Source organism: Salvelinus alpinus, chromosome 10 (assembly GCF_045679555.1).
Source record: "Salvelinus alpinus chromosome 10, SLU_Salpinus.1, whole genome shotgun sequence".
NCBI classification, from domain to species: Eukaryota; Metazoa; Chordata; class Actinopteri; order Salmoniformes; family Salmonidae; genus Salvelinus; species Salvelinus alpinus.
In genome coordinates this window covers 19806079-19830488 of record NC_092095.1, presented here as the reverse complement: position 1 = coordinate 19830488, position 24410 = coordinate 19806079, and the positions used below count along the sequence as shown (strand labels likewise).

Genomic DNA, 24410 nt, shown 5'->3' with positions numbered 1-24410 from the left:
AGGCCCCACTAGAACACCTCTAGGACTGTCTTAACTAACTGCAGGCCCGACTAGAACACCTCTTTGACAGTCTTAACTAACTGTAGGCCCCACTAGAACACCTCTAGGACTGTCTTAACTGTAGGCCCCACTAGAACACCTCTAGGACTGTCTTAACTGTAGGCCCCTCTAGAACACCTCTAGGACTGTCTTAACTAACTGTAGGCCCCACTAGAACACCTCTAGGACTGTCTTAACTGTAGGCCCCTCTAGAACACCTCTAGGACTGTCTTAACTGTAGGCCCCACTAGAACACCTCTAGGACTGTCTTAACTGTAGGCCCCACTAGAACACCTCTAGGACTGTCTTAACTGTAGGCCCCACTAGAACACCTCTAGGACTGTCTTAACTGTAGGCCCCACTAGAACACCTCTAGGACTGTCTTAACTGTAGGCCCCACTAGAACACCTCTAGGACTGTCTTAACTGTAGGCCCCACTAGAACACCTCTAGGACTGTCTTAACTGTAGGCCCCACTAGAACACCTCTAGGACTGTCTTAACTGTAGGCCCCTCTAGAACACCTCTAGGACTGTCTTAACTGTAGGCCCCACTAGAACACCTCTAGGACTGTCTTAACTGTATGCCCCACTAGAACACCTCTAGGACTGTCTTAACTGTAGGCCCCACTAGAACACCTCTAGGACTGTCTTAACTGTAGGCCCCACTAGAACACCTCTAGGACTGTCTTAACTGTAGGCCCCACTAGAACACCTCTAGGACTGTCTTAACTGTAGGCCCCACTAGAACACCTTTAGGACTGTCTTAACTGTAGGCCCCACTAGAACACCTCTAGGACTGTCTTAACTGTAGGCCCCACTAGAACACCTCTAGGACTGTCTTAACTGTAGGCCCCACTAGAACACCTCTAGGACTGTCTTAACTGTAGGCCCCACTAGAACACCTCTAGGACTGTCTTAATTGTAGGCCCCACTAGAACACCTCTAGGACTGTCTTAACTAACTGTAGGCCCCTCTAGAACACCTCTAGGACTGTCTTAACTGTAGGCCCCACTAGAACACCTCTAGGACTGTCTTAACTGTAGGCCCCTCTAGAACACCTCTAGGACTGTCTTAACTAACTGTAGGCCCCTCTAGAACACCTCTAGGACTGTCTTAACTAACTGGAGGCCCCACTAGAACACCTCTAGGACTGTCTTAACTGTAGGCCCCACTAGAACACCTCTAGGACTGTCTTAACTGTAGGCCCCACTAGAACACCTCTAGGACTGTCTTAACTGTAGGCCCCTCTAGAACACCTCTAGGACTGTCTTAACTAACTGTAGGCCCCACTAGAACACCTCTAGGACTGTCTTAACTAACTGTAGGCCCCTCTAGAACACCTCTAGGACTGTCTTAACTAACTGTAGGCCCCTCTAGAACACCTCTAGGACTGTCTTAACTGTAGGCCCCACTAGAACACCTCTAGGACTGTCTTAACTAACTGTAGGCCCCACTAGAACACCTCTAGGACTGTCTTAACTGTAGGCCCCACTAGAACACCTCTAGTAATCCTACTTTACTGTATTCATAGAATTCAAATTCGTAAGTACACATTGTCAGAGAGTAAATCATATATTGTGTGATATTTTGATGGAATCAAGAAGCAGAGGAGGTATAGTGTTGTATTTCAGCCAACCTAATGATTTCTTCTTTCTAAACCATATCTCCCCTGCTGAAACCAAGCTGAAATAAATATGCTTTATGCTAGTTGCTGAAGCGTTTGCCATTTGTCCTCACTGATATTAATATAATATATATTAATAATATATAATATTATTATATATTATTATATATAATATATTATAATATATAAACATATTTTGGCAACTACAGTTGTATATACGTTTTATGAAACATTATTTCCAATGAGCATGACATTATTACATTGAAAACCCAAACCAATTATAACGCAAACCCGAAGACAAATGTTAACAATACAGTTCATACATACAAAAACATGACATAGTCCTCATGGTTTTTACACATTGCATTTAAACGAAAGGTCATGATATGTTTGTCATAGGTCGCTGCGTTGTAACACCCCCTTAGGGTTCTGGTCTAAAGTAGTGTACTATTTAGGGAATATGGTGCCATAGGGCTCTGGTCTAAAGTAGTGCACTATATAGGGAATAGGGTGCCATAGGGCTCTGGTCTAAAGTAGTGCACTATATAGGGAACAGGGTGCCATAGGGTTCTGGTCTAAAGTAGTGCTCTATTTAGGGAATATGGTGCCATAGGGCTCTGGTCTAAAGTAGTGTACTATGTAGGGAATAGGGTGCTATTTGGAACACACCCTCGGTCTGAGGTCTGGCATTACTCCCTTTCTCCTCACATTAGAAATATTTGTACCTTTGGCGAACGTGGATTTTTTTCTGCCTCTTCTTCTGTGAATTGTCATTGCCTTTGTTGAGCGCTTTCAGCAAACTAAGCACCGTCAAATATACCTATATATCTATTTTTTAAATGCATGCTTTTTTTTAAAGATAAGCATTTTTTACTGTTGCTAGAAAAGACTGAAATATACATCAGGATTGAAAATGTCCTCCTCTTAAATATGTCCATATGAGTTTCTCGATTTGAGCCCCAAAGTTTTAAGTCTGCAAAATTACTGCAGTCTCTGTTTCGGCAACAAACTACTGCAGTCTCTGTTTCGGCAATAAACAACAACACACGTAAAAGGGACTTGTCATGCCATGCAAAAATATCTCTTTCACTATCTGGCCCTTTTTCTCTCATCTCACTTTCCTCATATTTCCTCATTCTTCGTCGTATTTCTCAGCAGGTTATTGAATTGTAGTTCCAGTGGGTCTTTTCCCTCAGAGCGCCCCCTACAGTTACATGCTGGTTTCACAGGTTGGGGACATACTGCTGTCCCCGGTTATCAGGGGGATCTCTGGTGTGAACATGTGGTTCTCTGCTTTGTGTCCACTTTGGTTGATGTCGACCTTACCCTCCCCACTTGCCCCTCCCCCCATCACACCCTGGGTGCAGTTCCCCGCTGATGCCTCTCCTGCCGCTCCCGCTGTCTCCATCAGGTTCTTCTCCTCGTGGTTCTCCTCGTTGGTCAACCCTTGACCCCCGAGACTCTGGTCCGGGGTGTCCTCGTCCCCTGGCGGGGTGTCCACCACTACCATCAGCCTCTCAGGGGACAGTGGGAAGATCTCGTCTTCTGTGCCCAGGTCGAGGGCCTCTGTGCTGGGGAGGAGCGGTGTGGTCTCCCCTTCAGGGGACTCATCCTCCAGGAGGCTGGAGCTAATGTCCTGGGGTGAGGTGGTGCTGGGTGGCGTCGGGGGGACTTCGGTGGGGGGGCCCTCGATGAAAATGACCTTTAACCCTTTGGTTCCCTTGACGACAGGGTTGATGCTGCCTCTCAGGGAGTTCCGGATGTTCTCGACAGTTCTGTTGAAGCTCTCTGTGTCGTCTCTGGGGGACTTTGTGGCACCATCTTGGTCATAGGGAACAAACCTATACATCCTGTCTTTGAGGAGGGTGGCATCTTGGGGGCTTTGGACGTCATCGACCCTCGACTCTGGGAGGAGGTCCAGAGACGGAGGGAACTTCCTTCCATATACAGAGCCTTCCCCAAACTCGTCCCTGCAGCTGGCGATGCTATCCATGCTGGGCAGGCTCTGTATTCCTTCACCTTCCTTCAGCAAGGGCTCCGTCGAAGAAGAAGAGTGCGGGACTTCCTGCATCTCCAGTTCTACTTTCTGTAAGGTCGGGGCCGGGGCAGGAGGGGACCCCGGGTGCTGATGCTGCTGCAACTCTGGGGTTGTCGTGGCGGTGAAGCCGGTTGAGGTGCTCATGGTGCTCAGGGAACAGGAAGTGTTGAGGTTGGTGAAGGACTGAGACCTGGCCATCTGGTTGTACATGGTTTCTAGGTTCTGAGCGTTAAGAAGCTGAGAGGTACCGCCTCTGAATTCGGGGATACCGCCTCTGAATTCGGGGCTACCGAGGTGCCGTCGCTGGGGGCTGCTGCTGGTGGTGATGGTGATGCGGTGGGTGGACCCCAGGAGGATGGATTCGGGGAACGTCTTATCCGTGGAATGAAGACTGGTGTTAGAGGCGACGCATTTGGGTGTGCCGGCCCAGCGGCTGGGGGACAGGTGGTTGTCCTCTCCTCCTTTCTCCACGACTACATCCATCAGCTCCATACTCCGGGCGAACGCGTCCTTCAGGTTCATTGAGACGATACTACCATTCCTCTTGGCCCTCTCCAGGGCCTCCCGCCTCTTTATGGCCTTCTCCTGCCTCTTCTGCTCCTTGTAGAACTCAGAGAAGTTGTTGACGATAATGGGGATGGGCAGAGCGATGACCAACACCCCGGCAATACAGCAGAGACCCCCGACTATCTTACCCAGCAGAGTCTGAGGGTAGATGTCACCGTAACCCACCGTAGTCATAGTGATAGTGGCCCACCAGAAGGAGGCGGGGATGCTGGTAAACTTGGTGGCGTCTTCGTCCTTCTCGGCGAAGAAGACGAGGCTGGAGAAGATCATAATGCCCATGGCAAGGAAGAGGATGAGCAGGCCCAGCTCATTGTAACTCCTCCTCAGGGTGAAACCTAGATCAGATTAGAGTAGAACAACTAAAACTGTATGCTCTCAATGAGTCAAACAACAGTGGTTCTTAGTCTTGGTCCTGGTCCTGGTCCTGGGGACCCAAAGAGGTGCTCATTTTTATTTTTGCCGTAGCACTATACATCTGATTCCTGTGAATAAATTAATCGAACCTTTCATTGGTGGAATCAGGTGCGTAAGACGAGCACCAATTTGGGTCACCAGGACCAGGACTAATAGACACTGGGCTAAACAACATGCATACAGACCTAGAGACTGCAGCCCTGTGGAATGTCTGGCCAGCTTCAGAATCCTCAATATTCTCATGATCCGGAAAATCTGCACCACACGCCGGACGTTCTGGAACTGTAGAACGCTCTTGTTGGATTCCGTCAGGAAGATGGTGACGTAGTAAGGGAGGATGGCCAGCAGGTCAATGATGTTCAGGGGACCTTTGAGACAGACAGGGAGAGAAGGAGGGAGAGAGAGAGAGAGAGAAAGCAAAGGAGAGGGGTAGGGAGAAAGAGAGTGGTAAAACAGATTTTACTTCAACAAGACTTTGTACAAGTGGCAGCAACAAGCTGAATTGTGAGTACAACTTACATTTTAACTGTAAAAATTGGCAGTATCACTAACTAAAACACAAAACGAAAGACAAAAGTAATGTTCATTTGTTAAGCAGGCGATGATGATGCTGCAAAAACAACCGCTCCGTCGTGAATTGGTCATGTTAGTTCCTCTTTAGTTGAGGAGCGGGTTTAAGCGTATATATTTACCTTTGAAGAACTTCCACTTGTCGGGTGAAGAGAGGAAGCGGAGGAGGTACTCCATGGTAAACCAGGCGATGCAGATGGCTTCTACATGGGCCAGCTGGGGGTTGTCGTTGGCCTGGCCGAACTCATCTAGCACCTGGAGCTCTGGTAGGGTGTTGAGGGACAAGGCGATAGTGGAGAGAATTATGAACAGGATAGACAGGATGGCCAGGATCTGGAGGGGAGAGGGAGAGGTTGAGGGAGAGGGAGAGGTTGAGGGAGAGGGAGATGGAGGGAGGGAGAGGGAGATGGAGGGAGAGAGAGGGAGAGAGAGAGATGGAGAGAGAGAGGGAGAGAGAGGGAGAGAGAGGGAGATGGAGATGGAGGGGGAGAGGGAGAGAGAGGGAGAGGGAGATGGAGAGAGAGAGGGAGAGAGAGGGAGAGATGTCAGTGTAGCTGATGTAAAATGGATAGCTAATTAGCGGTGCGCAAGTAGCGTTAAATCACTGAGACCTAGAAGTACTTGTTTTCCAAGGTCACTACTCTGTGAGGTCACTACTCTGTAAGGTCACTACTTTGTAAGTTCACTACTCTGTGAGGTCACTACTCTGTAAGGTCACTACTTTGTAAGGTCACTACTCTGTGAGGTCACTACTCTGTAAGGTCACTACTTTGTAAGGTCACTACTCTGTAAGGTCACTGCTTTGTAAGGTCACTACTCTGTAAGGTCACTACTCTGTAAGGTCACTGCTCTGTAAGGTCACTGCTCTGTGAGGTCACTGCTCTGTGAGGTCACTGCTCTGTAAGGCCACTGCTCTGTAAGGTCACTGCTCTGTGAGGTCACTGCTCTGTGAGGTCACTACTCTGTGAGGTCACTGCTCTGTGAGGTCACTGCTCTGTGAGGTCACTACTCTGTGAGATCACTGCTTTGTGAGGTCACTGCTCTGTGAGGTCACTGCTCTGTAAGGTCACTGCTCTGTAAGGTCACTACTCTGTGAGATCACTGCTCTGTAAGGTCACTACTCTGTGAGGTCACTACTCTGTGAGATCACTGCTCTGTAAGGTCACTGCTCTGTAAGGTCACTGCTCTGTAAGGTCACTACTCTGTGAGGTCACTGCTCTGTAAGGTCACTGCTCTGTGAGGTCACTACTCTGTGAGATCACTGCTCTGTAAGGTCACTGCTCTGTAAGGTCACTGCTCTGTAAGGTCACTACTCTGTGAGGTCACTACTCTGTGAGGTCACTACTCTGTAGGGTCACTGCTCTGTAAGGTCACTGCTCTGTAAGGTCACTGCTCTGTGAGGTCACTGCTCTGTGAGGTCACTGCTCTGTAAGGTCACTACTCTGTAAGGTCACTGCTCTGTAAGGTCACTGCTCTGTAAGGTCACTGCTCTGTGAGGTCACTGCTCTGTGAGGTCACTGCTCTGTGAGGTCACTGCTCTGTAAGGTCACTACTCTGTAAGGTCACTACTCTGTAAGGTCACTGCTCTGTGAGGTCACTGCTCTGTAAGGTCACTGCTCTGTGAGGTCACTACTCTGTGAGGTCACTACTCTGTGAGGTCACTGGTCTGTAGGGTCACTGATCTGTCAGTACTGCTACTCTGTAAGGACCACTGTCCTGTAAGGACTGCTACTCTGCAGCTTTTGTGATCTGACTGGCATTGCTACTATACGGACGACACGTGTTCAAGTTGTCCGTGGCATAGCACAGGAAGTAGCACAGGAAGTAGCACAGGAAGTAGGGATGCTGAGGGTTTTGCACCACCCCTTGAAAAAATCTGAATAGGAACATGTTTTCATATAAAAGTATTATGTTTTTGATCCCTAGTTCAAGCCCAGTTCGGAGGCAAGGATAGGGATGGAAGCAACACTGTTAAATCCGATGATTAAATCAAGAATACAAATATTAAACAGTAGCTATGTGTTCTGCTCTTGAAGTAAAAAACTGCAAAACCATACCCCTTTAAAAGTGGTACGATGCGGTCTGTAGCCAGAAACACACACACACGCACGCACGCACGCACGCACGCACGCACGCACGCACGCACGCACGCACGCACGCACGCACGCACGCACGCACGCACGCACGCACGCACGCACGCACGCACGCACGCACGCACGCACACACGCACGCACACACACACACACACACACACACACACACACACACACACACACACACACACACACACACACACACACACACACACACACACACACACACACACCAAGGTGAGATGTAATGTACCATGTAATATCTTACATTTATATGACTTTCCCTTCCATTGCCAATTCATAGCAGAGAACGGTTGGGTGAATCTTGAGTCACAGCCTAACACCCTAGAGAATATAAATGAGTCACCGTCTAACACCCTAGAGAATATAAATGAGTCACAGCCTAACACCCCAGAGAATATAAATGAGTCACAGCCCAGCACCCCAGAGAATATAAATGAGTCACAGCCTAACACCCCAGAGAATATAAATGAGTCACAGCCTAACACCCTAGAGAATATAAATGAGTCACAGCCTAACACCCTAGAGAATATAAATGAGTCACAGCCTAACACCCTAGAGAATATAAATGAGTCACAGCCCAGCACCCCAGAGAATATAAATGAGTCACAGCCTAACACCCCAGAGAATATAAATGAGTCACAGCCTAACACCCCAGAGAATATAAATGAGTCACAGCCTAACACCCTAGAGAATATAAATGAGTCACAGCCTAGCACCCCAGAGAATATAAATGAGTCACAGCCTAGCACCCTAGAGAATATAAATGAGTCACAGCCTAACACCCCAGAGAATATAAATGAGTCACAGCCTACCACCCAGGGGAATATAAATGAGTCACAGCCTAGCACCCTAGAGAATATAAATGAGTCACAGTCTAACACACTAGAGAATATAAATGAGTCACAGCCCAGCACCCCAGATAATATAAATGAGTCACAGCCTAACACCCCAGAGAATATAAATGAGTCACAGCCTAACACCCTAGAGAATATAAATGAGTCACAGCCTAACACCCTAGAGAATATAAATGAGTCACAGCCCAGCACCCCAGAGAATATAAATGAGTCACAGCCTAACACCCCAGAGAATATAAATGAGTCACAGCCTAACACCCCAGAGAATATAAATGAGTCACAGCCTAACACCCCAGAGAATATAAATGAGTCACAGCCTAGCACCCCAGAGAATATAAATGAGTCACAGCCTAGCACCCTAGAGAATATAAATGAGTCACAGCCTAACACCCCAGAGAATATAAATGAGTCACAGCCTACCACCCAGGGGAATATAAATGAGTCACAGCCTAGCACCCTAGAGAATATAAATGAGTCACAGCCTTGCACCCCAGAGAATATAAAGGAGTCACAGCCTTGCACCCCAGAGAATATAAATGAGTCACAGCCTAGCACCCCAGAGAATATAAATTAGTCACAGCCTAGCATCCCAGAGAATATAAATTAGTTACAGCCTAGCACCCCAGAGAATATAAATGAGTCACAGCCTACCACCCAGGGGAATATAAATGAGTCACAGCCTAACACCCTAGAGAATATAAATGAGTCACAGTCTAACACCCTAGAGAATATAAATGAGTCACAGCCCAGCACCTCAGATAATATAAATGAGTCACAGCCTAACACCCCAGAGAATATAAATTAGTCACAGCCTAACACCCTAGAGAATATAAATGAGTCACAGCCTAGCACCATAGAGAATATAAATGAGTCACAGCCTAGCAACCTAGAGAATATAAATGAGTCACAGCCTAGCACCCTAGAGAATATAAATGAGTCACAGCCTAGCACCCTAGAGAATATAAATGAGTCACAGCCTAGCACCCTAGAGAATATAAATGAGTCACAGCCTAGCACCCTAGAGAATATAAATGAGTCACAGCCTAACACCCTAGAGAATATAAATGAGTCACAGCCTAACACCCTAGAGAATATAAATGAGTCACAGCCTAGCACCCTAGAGAATATAAATGAGTCACAGCCTAGCACCCTAGAGAATATAAATGAGTCACAGCCTAGCACCCTAGAGAATATAAATGAGTCACAGCCTAGCACCCTAGAGAATATAAATGAGTCACAGCCTAGCACCCTAGAGAATATAAATGAGTCACAGCCTAGCACCCTAGAGAATATAAATGAGTCACAGCCTACCACCCAGGGGAATATAAATGAGTCACAGCCTACCACCCTAGAGAATATAAATGAGTCACAGCCTACCACCCAGGGGAATATAAATGAGTCACAGCCTACCTCCCAGGGGAATATAAATGAGTCACAGCCTAGCACCCCAGAGAATATAAATGAGTCACAGCCTACCACCCTAGAGAATATAAATGAGTCACAGCCTACCACCCTAGAGAATATAAATGAGTCACAGCCTTGCACCCCAGAGAATATAAATGAGTCACAGCCTAGCACCCTAGAGAATATAAATGAGTCACAGCCTACCACCCTAGAGAATATAAATGAGTCACAGCCTACCACCCTAGAGAATATAAATGAGTCACAGCCTAGCACCCTAGAGAATATAAATGAGTCACAGCCTAGCACCCTAGAGAATATAAATGAGTCACAGCCTACCACCCAGGGGAATATAAATGAGTCACAGCCTACCACCCTAGAGAATATAAATGAGTCACAGCCTACCACCCAGGGGAATATAAATGAGTCACAGCCTACCTCCCAGGGGAATATAAATGAGTCACAGCCTAGCACCCCAGAGAATATAAATGAGTCACAGCCTACCACCCTAGAGAATATAAATGAGTCACAGCCTACCACCCTAGAGAATATAAATGAGTCACAGCCTTGCACCCCAGAGAATATAAATGAGTCACAGCCTAGCACCCTAGAGAATATAAATGAGTCACAGCCTACCACCCTAGAGAATATAAATGAGTCACAGCCTACCACCCTAGAGAATATAAATGAGTCACAGCCTAGCACCCTAGAGAATATAAATGAGTCACAGCCTAACCACCCTAGGCTGTGACTCATTTATGCATCTATCTAGAGTCAACACATTACCGCCCAGCCATTCCACTGCCAGAAGTTAAGATGCGACTAATCTGAGGTGGTTAATTTGGGATAGACTCTGTCCGTGTCTCCAACGCCACCCTATACCATCACTGAACAAAAATATAAACACAACATGTAAAGTGTTGGTCCAATGTTTCATGAGCTGAAATAAAAGATCCCAGTAATTTTCCGTATGCACATAAAGCTTATTTCTCTCAAATGTTACGCAGAAATTTGTTTACATCCCTGTTAGTGAGCATTTCTCCTTTGCCAAGATAATCCATCCATTTGACAGGTGTGGCATAACAATAATCTGATTAAACAGCACGTCATTACACAGGTGCACCTTGTGCTGGGGACAATAAAAGGCCACTCTAAAATGTGAAGTTTTGTCACGCAACACAATGTCACAGGTGTCTCAAGTTTTGAGGGAGCATGTAATTGGCATGCTGACTGCAGGGAACGTCCACCAGAGCTGTTGCCAGAGAATTTAATGTTAATTTCTCTACCGTAAGGCGTTGTTTTAAAGAATTTGGCAGTACGTCCAATTGGCCTCACAACCGCAGACCACGTGTAACCACGCCAACCCAGGACCTCCACATCCAGCTTCTTCCCCTGTGGGATGGTCTGAGACCAGCCCCCCAGGACAGCTTCTTCCCCGGATGGTCTGAGACCACGTGTAACCACGCCAACCCAGGACCTCCACATCCAGTAACCACGCCAACCCAGGGATGGTCTGAGACCACGTGTAACCACGCCAACCCAGGGATGGTCTGAGACCGCGTGTAACCACGCCAACCCAGGGATGGTCTGAGACCACGTGTAACCACGCCAACCCAGGGATGGTCTGAGACCAGCAGGACAGCTGATGAAACTGTGGGTTCTGTACAAACTGTCAGAAACCGTCTCCGGGAAGCTCATCTGCATACTCGTCGTCGTCACCAGGGTCTTGACCTGACTGCAGTTCGGCGTCGTAACCGACTTCGATGGCCACTGGCACGCTGGAGGAGTGTGATCTTCACGGATGAATCCCGGTTTCTACTGTACCGGCCAGATGGCGTTGTGTGGGCAAGCGGTTTGCTGATGTCAGAGTTGTGAACATAGCAATTTGAATGCACAGAGACACCGTGACGAGATCTTGAGGCCCATTGTGGTGCCATTCATCCACTGCCATCACCTCATGTTTCAGCATTATAATGCATGGTCCAAGTTCGCAAGGATCTGTACACAATTCCTGGAAACTGAAAATGTCCCAGCTATTTCATGTCCTGCATACTCACCTGACATGTCACCCATTGAGCATGTTTGGGATGCTCTGGATCGACGTGTACGACAGCGTGTTCCAGTTCTCACCAATATCCAGCATTTTCGCACAGCCATTGAAGAGGAGTGGGACAACATTCCAAAGGCCACAATCAACAGCCTGATCATTTCTATGCGAAGGAGATGTGACGAGCTGCGTGAGGCAAATGGTGGTTACACCAGATACTGACTGGTTTTCTGAGCCACGCCAGTACTTATTTTTATTTTTAAAGGTATCTGTGACCAACAGATGCATATCTGTATTCCCAGTCATGTGAAATCCATAGATTAGGGCCAAATTAATTTATTTTAATTGACTGATTTCCTTATATGAACTGTAACTCAGTAAAATCTTTGAAATTGTTGCATGTTGGATTTTTTTTGTTTTTTTTGTTCATTGTATTTAGTGCACTACTTTTGACCAGGGCCCAAAGGCCCCTGTAGAAGAAAAACACTATATACTGTAGGTAATAGGGTGCCATTTGGGACAAGCTCTGTGAGATGTATAAGTGACTCTCTGGAAGCCATAGGAATATTAATGGTATGAATAAAACCAGCAGTGAGGAAGCCGATTTGATTTCATGAGCTGAGAGAGACACAGACATTCATCAATGGAAATGTGCTTTCTGTATGAGGAATATAAAGCATGGAGCCTGAGAGAGAATGAGAAGACAGTGGAATGAGGAAAATAAAAGAATGATTGAAGAAATGTAGGAGTAAAATAATGAGTAGCGGTGTCCCCTTTCTCCAGGGTAAAGCCTATGGTGATCTGATTTTTTTCAAATTTAACTTTATTTAAACTTTATTTAACTAGGCAAGTCAGTTAAGAGCAACTTATTTACAACGATGGCCTACCCCGGCCAAACTCGGACATCACTGGGCCAACTGTTGTGATCTGATAAAGTGAAAATGCTGTAATGAAATGGAAAAAACACATACAATGTGCGTCCCAAATGTCATCCTATTCAGGCCCATAGGGCTCTGGTCTAAAGTAGTGCACTATATAGGGAATAGGGTTCCATAGGGCTCTGGTCTAAAGTAGTGCACTATATAGGGAATAGGGTGCCATAGGGCTCTGGTCTAAAGTAGTGCTCTATATAGGGAATAGGGTTCCATTTGGGACACAAACACACACTGAGAAGTCAGTAAACAGACGAGGGGAGAACGACTGCCCCGTGTCATTGAGGATTTCAAGTTAAAGGCCTACCGGGGTACTGCAGGCAATGTTTTCAGAAAGCAGGATCATGACTCTGGGTACGACATTGCGTTACAAAACGCCTTGGCATACTCCTGATTCCATGATGTCATGCACACACATTCAAGGCACACGGTGCCAGAGGAAGCAGATCAGCCCCCAAAACATCACCTTCTCCATGTTTGACTGTAGGTCAGGTGCTTATTTCTTTTGAAGGCTTCATTTTATTATCTCTAAACATAGAGATGGTGATTCTATGATTCACCGAATTATATTTTGAAAGAGGAAGTAAAGTACTTTAAGAATATGTTTTCGTTTCAGGCTCCACTAACCCGAAACTAATTGTATGGATTTTTTCCCCTAATAATAATTTAACATTAAGATCTGTACAGAAAGACTCCTGTGAAGGCCAAATTACAGAGGAGGAACTTCTTGATGCAATTAAAGCCTTTAAGGCTGGGAAAACTCCAGGGCTGGATGGCATACCAGTGGAAGTATACAAATGTTTTTTTGTTATACTCAAAGGACCATTATTAGCATGTTTTAACCACTCCTATATAAATGGTAGATTATCAGACACGCAACAAGAAGGTCTGATATCATTATTACTGAAACAGGACCCAAGTGGTAAATATAAAGATCCAGTCCATTTAGAAAATTGAGGCCTCTTACACTTCAGTGTTGTGATGCAAAAATCCTAGCACAATGCTTGGGGCATAGAATTAAATCTCACTCCAATACATTTTTATAGAAAGTTAGCAAAAATAGATAAGATCTTGCTACCATGGAAAGGAAAATACCTGTCTATTTGTGGAAAAATCACCCTGATAAACTTTTTAGTCATATCACAGTTTAACCTGATTAACTATTTAGTAATATCCCAGTTTACCCTGATTAACTATTTAGTCATATCCCAGTTTACCCTGATTACCTCTTTAGTAATATCCCAGTTTACCTATTTGCTTATGGATTTGCCTACACCCAGTGACCTGCTTTTTAAATTATATGAACAAAAAATATTACATTTAATTTGGAATGGCAAGCCAGACAAAATTAAAAGGGCCTATTTATATAACGAATATGAATTCGGGGGGCAGAAACGATTAAATATTAAAGCATTAGGCCTCTCACTAAAGGCATCAGTCATCCAAAAGCTATACTTAAATCCAAACTGGTTCTCTAGTAAATTGGTAAGAATGTCTCACCCCATGTTCAAGAAGGGCCTTTTCCCCTTTATTCAGATTACACCTGCTCACTTTCAGTTGTGTGAAAAGGAAATAATCTCAAAAATATCTTTATTTTTTAAACAAGCCTTAGAAAGTTGGTTGCAATTTCAGTTTAATCCACCTGAAAAGACAGACAAATAATATAACAAATATTGTGGTTATTGTGGTTATTTATAATGAGCCTTCACATAGGAAACAATGAGCCTTCACATAGGAAACAATGAGCCTTCACATAGGAAACAATGGGCCTTCACATAGGAAACAATGAGCCTTCACATAGGAAACAATAAGCCTTCACACAGGAATCAATCAGCCTTCATATAGGAAACAGTGAGCCTTCACATAAGAAACAAAGAGCCTTCACAAAGGAAACAATAAGCCTTCACACAGGAAACAATGAGCCTTCACATAGGAAACAATGGGCCTTCACATAGGAAACAATGAGCCTTCACATAGGAAACAAAGAGCCTTCACAAAGGAAACAATAAGCCTTCACACAGGAATCAATCAGCCTTCATATAGGAAACAATGAGCCTTCACATAGGAAACTATGAGCCTTGACATAGGAAACAATGAGCCTTCACATAGGAAACAATGAGCCTTCACATAGGAAACAAAGAGCCTTCACACAGGAATCAATGAGCCTTCACATAGGAAACAATGAGCCTTCACATAGGAAACAATGAGCCTTCACATAGGAAACTATGAGCCTTGACATAGGAAACAATGAGCCTTCACATAGGAAACAATGAGCCTTCACATAGGAAACAAAGAGCCTTCACACAGGAATCAATGAGCCTTCACATAGGAAACAATGAGCCTTCACATAGGAAACAATGAGCCTTCACATAGGAAACAATGGGCCTTCACATAGGAAACAATGAGCCTTCACATAGGAAACAAAGAGCCTTCACAAAGGAAACAAAGAGCCTTCACAAAGGAAACAATAAGCCTTCACACAGGAATCAATCAGCCTTCACATAGGAAACAATGAGCCTTCACATAGGAAACAATGAGCCTTCACATAGGAAACAATGGGCCTTCACATAGGAAATAATGAGCCTTCACATAGGAAATAACGAGCATTCACATAGGAAACAATGAGCCTTCACATAGGAAACAATCAGCCTTCACATAGGAAACAATAAGCCTTCACATAGGAAACAATCAGCCTTCACATAGGAAACTATGAGCCTTCACATAGGAAACAATGTGCCTTCACATAGGAAACAATGAGCCTTCACATAGGAAACAATGAGCCTTCACATAGGAAACAATGTGCCTTCACATAGGAAACAATAAGCCTTCACATAGGAAACAATGAGCCTTCACATAGGAAACAATGTGCCTTCACATAGGAAACAATGAGCCTTCACATAGGAAACAATGAGCCTTCACATAGGAAACAATGAGCCTTCACATAGGAAACAATGAGCCTTCACATAGGAAACAATGAGCCTTCACATAGGAAACAATAAGCCTTCACATAGGAAACAATGAGCCTTCACATAGGAAACAATGAGCCTTCACATAGGAAACAATGAGCCTTCACATAGGAAACAATGAGCCTTCACATAGGAAACAATGAGCCTTCACATAGGAAACTATGAGCCTTCACATAGGAAACAAAGAGCCTTCACAAAGGAAACAATAAGCCTTCACACAGGAATCAATCAGCCTTCATATAGGAAACAATCAGCCTTCACATAGGAAACAATGGGCCTTCACATAGGAAACAGTGAACCTTCACATAGGAAACAATGAGCCTTCACATAGGAAACAATGAGCCTTCACATACGAAACAATGGGCCTTCACATAGGAAACAATGAGCCTTCACATAGGAAACAAAGAGCCTTCACAAAGGAAACAATAAGCCTTCACACAGGAATCAATCAGCCTTCATATAGGAAACAATGAGCCTTCACATAGGAAACTATGAGCCTTGACATAGGAAACAATGAGCCTTCACATAGGAAACAATGAGCCTTCACATAGGAAACAATGAGCCTTCACATAGGAAACAATGAGCCTTCACATAGGAAACAATGGGCCTTCACATAGGAAACAATGAGCCTTCACATAGGAAACAAAGAGCCTTCACAAAGGAAACAAAGAGCCTTCACAAAGGAAACAATAAGCCTTCACACAGGAATCAATCAGCCTTCACATAGGAAACAATGAGCCTTCACATAGGAAACAATGAGCCTTCACATAGGAAACAATGGGCCTTCACATAGGAAATAATGAGCCTTCACATAGGAAATAACGAGCATTCACATAGGAAACAATGAGCCTTCACATAGGAAACAATCAGCCTTTCAGATAGGAAACAATGAGCCTTCACATAGGAAACAATGAGCCTTCACATAGGAAACAATAAGCCTTCACATAGGAAACAATGAGCCTTCACATAGGAAACAATGAGCCTTCACATAGGAAACAATTAGCCTTCACATAGGAAACAATGAGCCTTCACATAGGAAACAATGAGCCTTCACATAGGAAACTATGAGCCTTCACATAGGAAACAAAGAGCCTTCACAAAGGAAACAATAAGCCTTCACACAGGAATCAATCAGCCTTCATATAGGAAACAATCAGCCTTCACATAGGAAACAATGGGCCTTCACATAGGAAACAGTGAGCCTTCACATAGGAAACAATGAGCCTTCACATAGGAAACAATGAGCCTTCACATACGAAACAATGGGCCTTCACATAGGAAACAATGAGCCTTCACATAGGAAACAAAGAGCCTTCACAAAGGAAACAATAAGCCTTCACACAGGAATCAATCAGCCTTCATATAGGAAACAATGAGCCTTCACATAGGAAACTATGAGCCTTGACATAGGAAACAATGAGCCTTCACATAGGAAACAATGAGCATTCACATAGGAAACAAAGAGCGTTCACAAAGGAATCAATGAGTCTTCAAAAAAAAGGAAACAATGAGCCTTCACATAGGAAACAATGAGCCTTCACATAGGAAACAATGGGCCTTCACATAGGAAACAATGAGCCTTCACATAGGAAACAAAGAGCCTTCACAAAGGAAACAAAGAGCCTTCACAAAGGAAACAATAAGCCTTCACACAGGAATCAATCAGCCTTCACATAGGAAACAATGAGCCTTCACATAGGAAACAATGAGCCTTCACATAGGAAACAATGGGCCTTCACATAGGAAATAATGAGCCTTCACATAGGAAATAACGAGCATTCACATAGGAAACAATGAGCCTTCACATAGGAAACAATCAGCCTTTCAGATAGGAAACAATGAGCCTTCACATAGGAAACAATCAGCCTTCACATAGGAAACTATGAGCCTTCACATAGGAAACAATGTGCCTTCACATAGGAAACAATGAGCCTTCACATAGGAAACGATGAGCCTTCACATAGGAAACAATGTGCCTTCACATAGGAAACAATAAGCCTTCACATAGGAAACAATGAGCCTTCACATAGGAAACAATGTGCCTTCACATAGGAAACAATGAGCCTTCACATAGGAAACAATGAGCCTTCACATAGGAAACAATGAGCCTTCACATAGGAAACAATGAGCCTTCACATAGGATACAATAAGCCTTCACATAGGAAACAATGAGCCTTCACATAGGAAACAATGAGCCTTCACATAGGAAACAATGAGCCTTCACATAGGAAACAATGAGCCTTCACATAGGAAACTATGAGCCTTCACATAGGAAACAATGAGCCTTCACATAGGAAACAATGAGCCTTCACATAGGAAACAATAAACCTTCACATAGGAAACAATAAGCCTTCACATAGGAAACAATGAGCCTTGACATAGGAAACAATGAGCCTTCACATAGGAAACAATGAGCCTTCACATAGGAAACAATGAGCCTTCACATAGGAAACAATAAGCCTTCACATAGGAAACAATGAGCCTTCACATAGGAAACAATGAGCCTTCACATAGGAAACAATGAGCCTTCACATAGGAAACAATAAGCCTTCACATAGGAAACAATAAGCCTTCACATAGGAAACTATGAGCCTTCACATAGGAAACAATGACCCTTCACATAGGAAACAATAAGCCTTGACATAGGAAACAATGAGCCTTCACATAGGAAACAATAAGCCTTCACACAGGAATCAATCAGCCTTCATATAGGAAACAGTGAGCCTTCACATAAGAAACAAAGAGCCTTCACAAAGGAAACAATAAGCCTTCACACAGGAAACAATGAGCCTTCACATAGGAAACAATGGGCCTTCACATAGGAAACAATGAGCCTTCACATAGGAAACAAAGAGCCTTCACAAAGGAAACAATAAGCCTTCACACAGGAATCAATCAGCCTTCATATAGGAAACAATGAGCCTTCACATAGGAAACAATGAGCCTTCACATAGGAAACAAAGAGCCTTCACACAGGAATCAATGAGCCTTCACATAGGAAACAATGAGCCTTCACATAGGAAACAATGAGCCTTCACATAGGAAACTATGAGCCTTGACATAGGAAACAATGAGCCTTCACATAGGAAACAATGAGCCTTCACATAGGAAACAAAGAGCCTTCACACAGGAATCAATGAGCCTTCACATAGGAAACAATGAGCCTTCACATAGGAAACAATGAGCCTTCACATAGGAAACAATGGGCCTTCACATAGGAAACAATGAGCCTTCACATAGGAAACAAAGAGCCTTCACAAAGGAAACAAAGAGCCTTCACAAAGGAAACAATAAGCCTTCACACAGGAATCAATCAGCCTTCACATAGGAAACAATGAGCCTTCACATAGGAAACAATGAGCCTTCACATAGGAAACAATGGGCCTTCACATAGGAAATAATGAGCCTTCACATAGGAAATAACGAGCATTCACATAGGAAACAATGAGCCTTCACATAGGAAACAATCAGCCTTCACATAGGAAACAATAAGCCTTCACATAGGAAACAATCAGCCTTCACATAGGAAACTATGAGCCTTCACATAGGAAACAATGTGCCTTCACATAGGAAACAATGAGCCTTCACATAGGAAACAATGAGCCTTCACATAGGAAACAATGTGCCTTCACATAGGAAACAATAAGCCTTCACATAGGAAACAATGAGCCTTCACATAGGAAACAATCAGCCTTCACATAGGAAACTATGAGCCTTCACATAGGAAACAATGTGCCTTCACATAGGAAACAATGAGCCTTCATATAGGAAACAATGTGTCTTCACATAGGAAACAATGTGTCTTCACATAGGAAACAATAAGCCTTCACATAGGAAACAATGTGCCTTCACATAGGAAACAATGAGCCTTCACATAGGAAACAATGAGCCTTCACATAGGAAACAATGAGCCTTCACATAGGAAACAATGAGCCTTCACATAGGAAACAATGAGCCTTCACATAGGAAACAATGAGCCTTCACATAGGAAACAATAAGCCTTCACATAGGAAACAATGAGCCTTCACATAGGAAACAATGAGCCTTCACATAGGAAACAATGAGCCTTCACATAGGAAACAATGAGCCTTCACATAGGAAACAATGAGCCTTCACATAGGAAACTATGAGCCTTCACATAGGAAACAAAGAGCCTTCACAAAGGAAACAATAAGCCTTCACACAGGAATCAATCAGCCTTCATATAGGAAACAATCAGCCTTCACATAGGAAACAATGGGCCTTCACATAGGAAACAGTGAGCCTTCACATAGGAAACAATGAGCCTTCACATAGGAAACAATGAGCCTTCACATAGGAAACAATGAGCCTTCACATACGAAACAATGGGCCTTCACATAGGAAACAATGAGCCTTCACATAGGAAACAAAGAGCCTTCACAAAGGAAACAATAAGCCTTCACACAGGAATCAATCAGCCTTCATATAGGAAACAATGAGCCTTCACATAGGAAACTATGAGCCTTGACATAGGAAACAATGAGCCTTCACATAGGAAACAATGAGCCTTCACATAGGAAACAATGAGCCTTCACATAGGAAACAATGAGCCTTCACATAGGAAACAATGGGCCTTCACATAGGAAACAATGAGCCTTCACATAGGAAACAAAGAGCCTTCACAAAGGAAACAAAGAGCCTTCACAAAGGAAACAATAAGCCTTCACACAGGAATCAATCAGCCTTCACATAGGAAACAATGAGCCTTCACATAGGAAACAATTAGCCTTCACATAGGAAACAATGGGCCTTCACATAGGAAATAATGAGCCTTCACATAGGAAATAACGAGCATTCACATAGGAAACAATGAGCCTTCACATAGGAAACAATCAGCCTTTCAGATAGGAAACAATCAGCCTTCACATAGGAAACAATGAGCCTTCACATAGGAAACAATAAGCCTTCACATAGGAAACAATGAGCCTTCACATAGGAAACAATGAGCCTTCACATAGGAAACAATGAGCCTTCACATAGGAAACAATGAGCCTTCACATAGGAAACAATGAGCCTTCACATAGGAAACTATGAGCCTTCACATAGGAAACAAAGAGCCTTCACAAAGGAAACAATAAGCCTTCACACAGGAATCAATCAGCCTTCATATAGGAAACAATCAGCCTTCACATAGGAAACAATGGGCCTTCACATAGGAAACAGTGAGCCTTCACATAGGAAACAATGAGCCTTCACATAGGAAACAATGAGCCTTCACATACGAAACAATGGGCCTTCACATAGGAAACAATGAGCCTTCACATAGGAAACAAAGAGCCTTCACAAAGGAAACAATAAGCCTTCACACAGGAATCAATCAGCCTTCATATAGGAAACAATGAGCCTTCACATAGGAAACTATGAGCCTTGACATAGGAAACAATGAGCCTTCACATAGGAAACAATGAGCCTTCACATAGGAAACAAAGAGCGTTCACAAAGGAATCAATGAGTCTTCAAAAAAAAGGAAACAATGAGCCTTCACATAGGAAACAATGAGCCTTCACATAGGAAACAATGGGCCTTCACATAGGAAACAATGAGCCTTCACATAGGAAACAAAGAGCCTTCACAAAGGAAACAAAGAGCCTTCACAAAGGAAACAATAAGCCTTCACACAGGAATCAATCAGCCTTCACATAGGAAACAATGAGCCTTCACATAGGAAACAATGAGCCTTCACATAGGAAACAATGGGCCTTCACATAGGAAATAATGAGCCTTCACATAGGAAATAACGAGCATTCACATAGGAAACAATGAGCCTTCACATAGGAAACAATCAGCCTTTCAGATAGGAAACAATCAGCCTTCACATAGGAAACAATCAGCCTTCACATAGGAAACTATGAGCCTTCACATAGGAAACAATGTGCCTTCACATAGGAAACAATGAGCCTTCACATAGGAAACGATGAGCCTTCACATAGGAAACAATGTGCCTTCACATAGGAAACAATAAGCCTTCACATAGGAAACAATGAGCCTTCACATAGGAAACAATGTGCCTTCACATAGGAAACAATCAGCCTTCACATAGGAAACAATGAGCCTTCACATAGGAAACAATGAGCCTTCACATAGGAAACAATGAGCCTTCACATAGGATACAATAAGCCTTCACATAGGAAACAATGAGCCTTCACATAGGAAACAATGAGCCTTCACATAGGAAACAATGAGCCTTCACATAGGAAACAATGGGCCTTCACATAGGAAACAGTGAGCCTTCACATAGGAAACAATGAGCCTTCACATAGGAAACAATGAGCCTTCACATACGAAACAATGGGCCTTCACATAGGAAACAATGAGCCTTCACATAGGAAACAAAGAGCCTTCACAAAGGAAACAATAAGCCTTCACACAGGAATCAATCAGCCTTCATATAGGAAACAATGAGCCTTCACATAGGAAACTATGAGCCTTGACATAGGAAACAATGAGCCTTCACATAGGAAACAATGAGCCTTCACATAGGAAACAAAGAGCGTTCACAAAGGAATCAATGAGTCTTCAAAAAAAAGGAAACAATGAGCCTTCACATAGGAAACAATGAGCCTTCACATAGGAAACAATGGGCCTTCACATAGGAAACAATGAGCCTTCACATAGGAAACAAAGAGCCTTCACAAAGGAAACAAAGAGCCTTCACAAAGGAAACAATAAGCCTTCACACAGGAATCAATCAGCCTTCACATAGGAAACAATGAGCCTTCACATAGGAAACAATGAGCCTTCACATAGGAAACAATGGGCCTTCACATAGGAAATAATGAGCCTTCACATAGGAAATAACGAGCATTCACATAGGAAACAATGAGCCTTCACATAGGAAACAATCAGCCTTTCAGATAGGAAACAATCAGCCTTCACATAGGAAACAATCAGCCTTCACATAGGAAACTATGAGCCTTCACATAGGAAACAATGTGCCTTCACATAGGAAACAATGAGCCTTCACATAGGAAACGATGAGCCTTCACATAGGAAACAATGTGCCTTCACATAGGAAACAATAAGCCTTCACATAGGAAACAATGAGCCTTCACATAGGAAACAATGTGCCTTCACATAGGAAGCAATCAGCCTTCACATAGGAAACAATGAGCCTTCACATAGGAAACAATGAGCCTTCACATAGGAAACAATGAGCCTTCACATAGGATACAATAAGCCTTCACATAGGAAACAATGAGCCTTCACATAGGAAACAATGAGCCTTCACATAGGAAACAATGAGCCTTCACATAGGAAACAATGAGCCTTCACATAGGAAACTATGAGCCTTCACATAGGAAACAATGAGCCTTCACATAGGAAACAATGAGCCTTCACATAGGAAACAATAAGCCTTCACATAGGAAACAATAAGCCTTCACATAGGAAACAATGAGCCTTCACATAGGAAACAATGAGCCTTCACATAGGAAACAATGAGCCTTCACATAGGAAACAATGAGCCTTCACATAGGAAACAATAAGCCTTCACATAGGAAACAATGAGCCTTCACATAGGAAACAATGAGCCTTCACATAGGAAACAATGAGCCTTCACATAGGAAACAATGAGCCTTCACATAGGAAACAATAAGCCTTCACATAGGAAACAATAAGCCTTCACATAGGAAACTATGAGCCTTCACATAGGAAACAATGACCCTTCACATAGGAAACAATAAGCCTTGACATAGGAAACAATGAGCCTTCACATAGGAAACAATGAGCCTTCACATAGGAAACAATGAGCCTTCACATAGGAAACAATGATGCCTTCACATAGGAAACAATCAGCCTTCACATAGGAAACTATGAGCCTTCACATAGGAAACTATGAGCCTTCACATAGGAAACAATGAGCCTTCACATAGGAAACAGTAAGCCTTCACATAGGAAACAATGGGCCTTCACATAGGAAACAATGAGCCTTCACATAGCAAACAATGAGCCTTCACGTAGGAAACAAAGAGCCTTCACAAAGGAAACAATAAGCCTTCACACAGGAATCAATCAGCCTTCACATAGGAAACAATCAGCCTTCACATAGGAAACTATGAGCCTTGACATAGGAAACAATGAGCCTTCACATAAGAAACAATGGGCCTTCACATAGGAAACAAAGAGCCTTCATACAGGAAACAATGAGCCTTCACATAGGAAACAAAGAGTCTTCACAAATCAAATCAAATCAAATCAAGTTTATTTTATATAGCCCTTCGTACATCAGCTAATATCTCGAAGTGCTGTACAGAAACCCAGCCTAAAACCCCAAACAGCAAGCAATGCAGGTGTAGAAGCACGGTGGCTAGGAAAAACTCCCTAGAAAGGCCAAAACCTAGGAAGAAACCTTCAGAGAGGAACCAGGCTATGAGGGGTGGCCAGTCCTCTTCTGGCTGTGCCGGGTGGAGATTATAACAGAACTATGCCAAGATGTTCAAAATGTTCATAAGTGACAAGCATGGTCAAATAATAATCATGAATAATTTTCAGTTGGCTTTTCATAGCGGATCATTAAGAGTTGAAAATAGCAGGTCTGGGACAGGTGGCGGTTCCATAACAAAGGAAACAATAAGCCTTCACACAGGAATCAATCAGCCTTCATATAGGAAACAATCAGCCTTCACACATGAATCAATGAGCCTTCACATAGGAAACAATCAGCCTTCACATAGGAAACTATGAGCCTTGACATAGGAAACAATTGGCCTTCACATAGGAAACAATGAGCCTTCACATAGGAAACAAAGAGCCTTCACAAAGGAAACAATAAGCCTTCACACAGGAATCAATCAGCCTTCACATAGGAAACAATGAGCCTTC

At 43.6% G+C, this 24410-nt stretch overlaps 2 protein-coding genes across 3 annotated transcripts in view; both read right to left on the bottom strand.

Moving 5' to 3' along the window:
* Nucleotides 1-24410, bottom strand: part of sgk3 (serum/glucocorticoid regulated kinase family member 3) — a 1016194-nt gene that overhangs the window by 988450 nt on the left and 3334 nt on the right. The gene's annotated exons all lie outside the window — the stretch shown is intronic.
* Nucleotides 1868-11109, bottom strand: LOC139532905 (potassium voltage-gated channel subfamily B member 2-like). Its single transcript, XM_071331067.1, has 4 exons — nt 10996-11109; nt 5375-5585; nt 4868-5050; nt 1868-4603 (listed from the first exon to the last, which is right to left on the bottom strand). Exons 1-4 carry the CDS (start codon nt 11107-11109, stop codon nt 2874-2876), a joined length of 2238 nt encoding a protein of 745 aa, XP_071187168.1. The 3' UTR covers nt 1868-2873.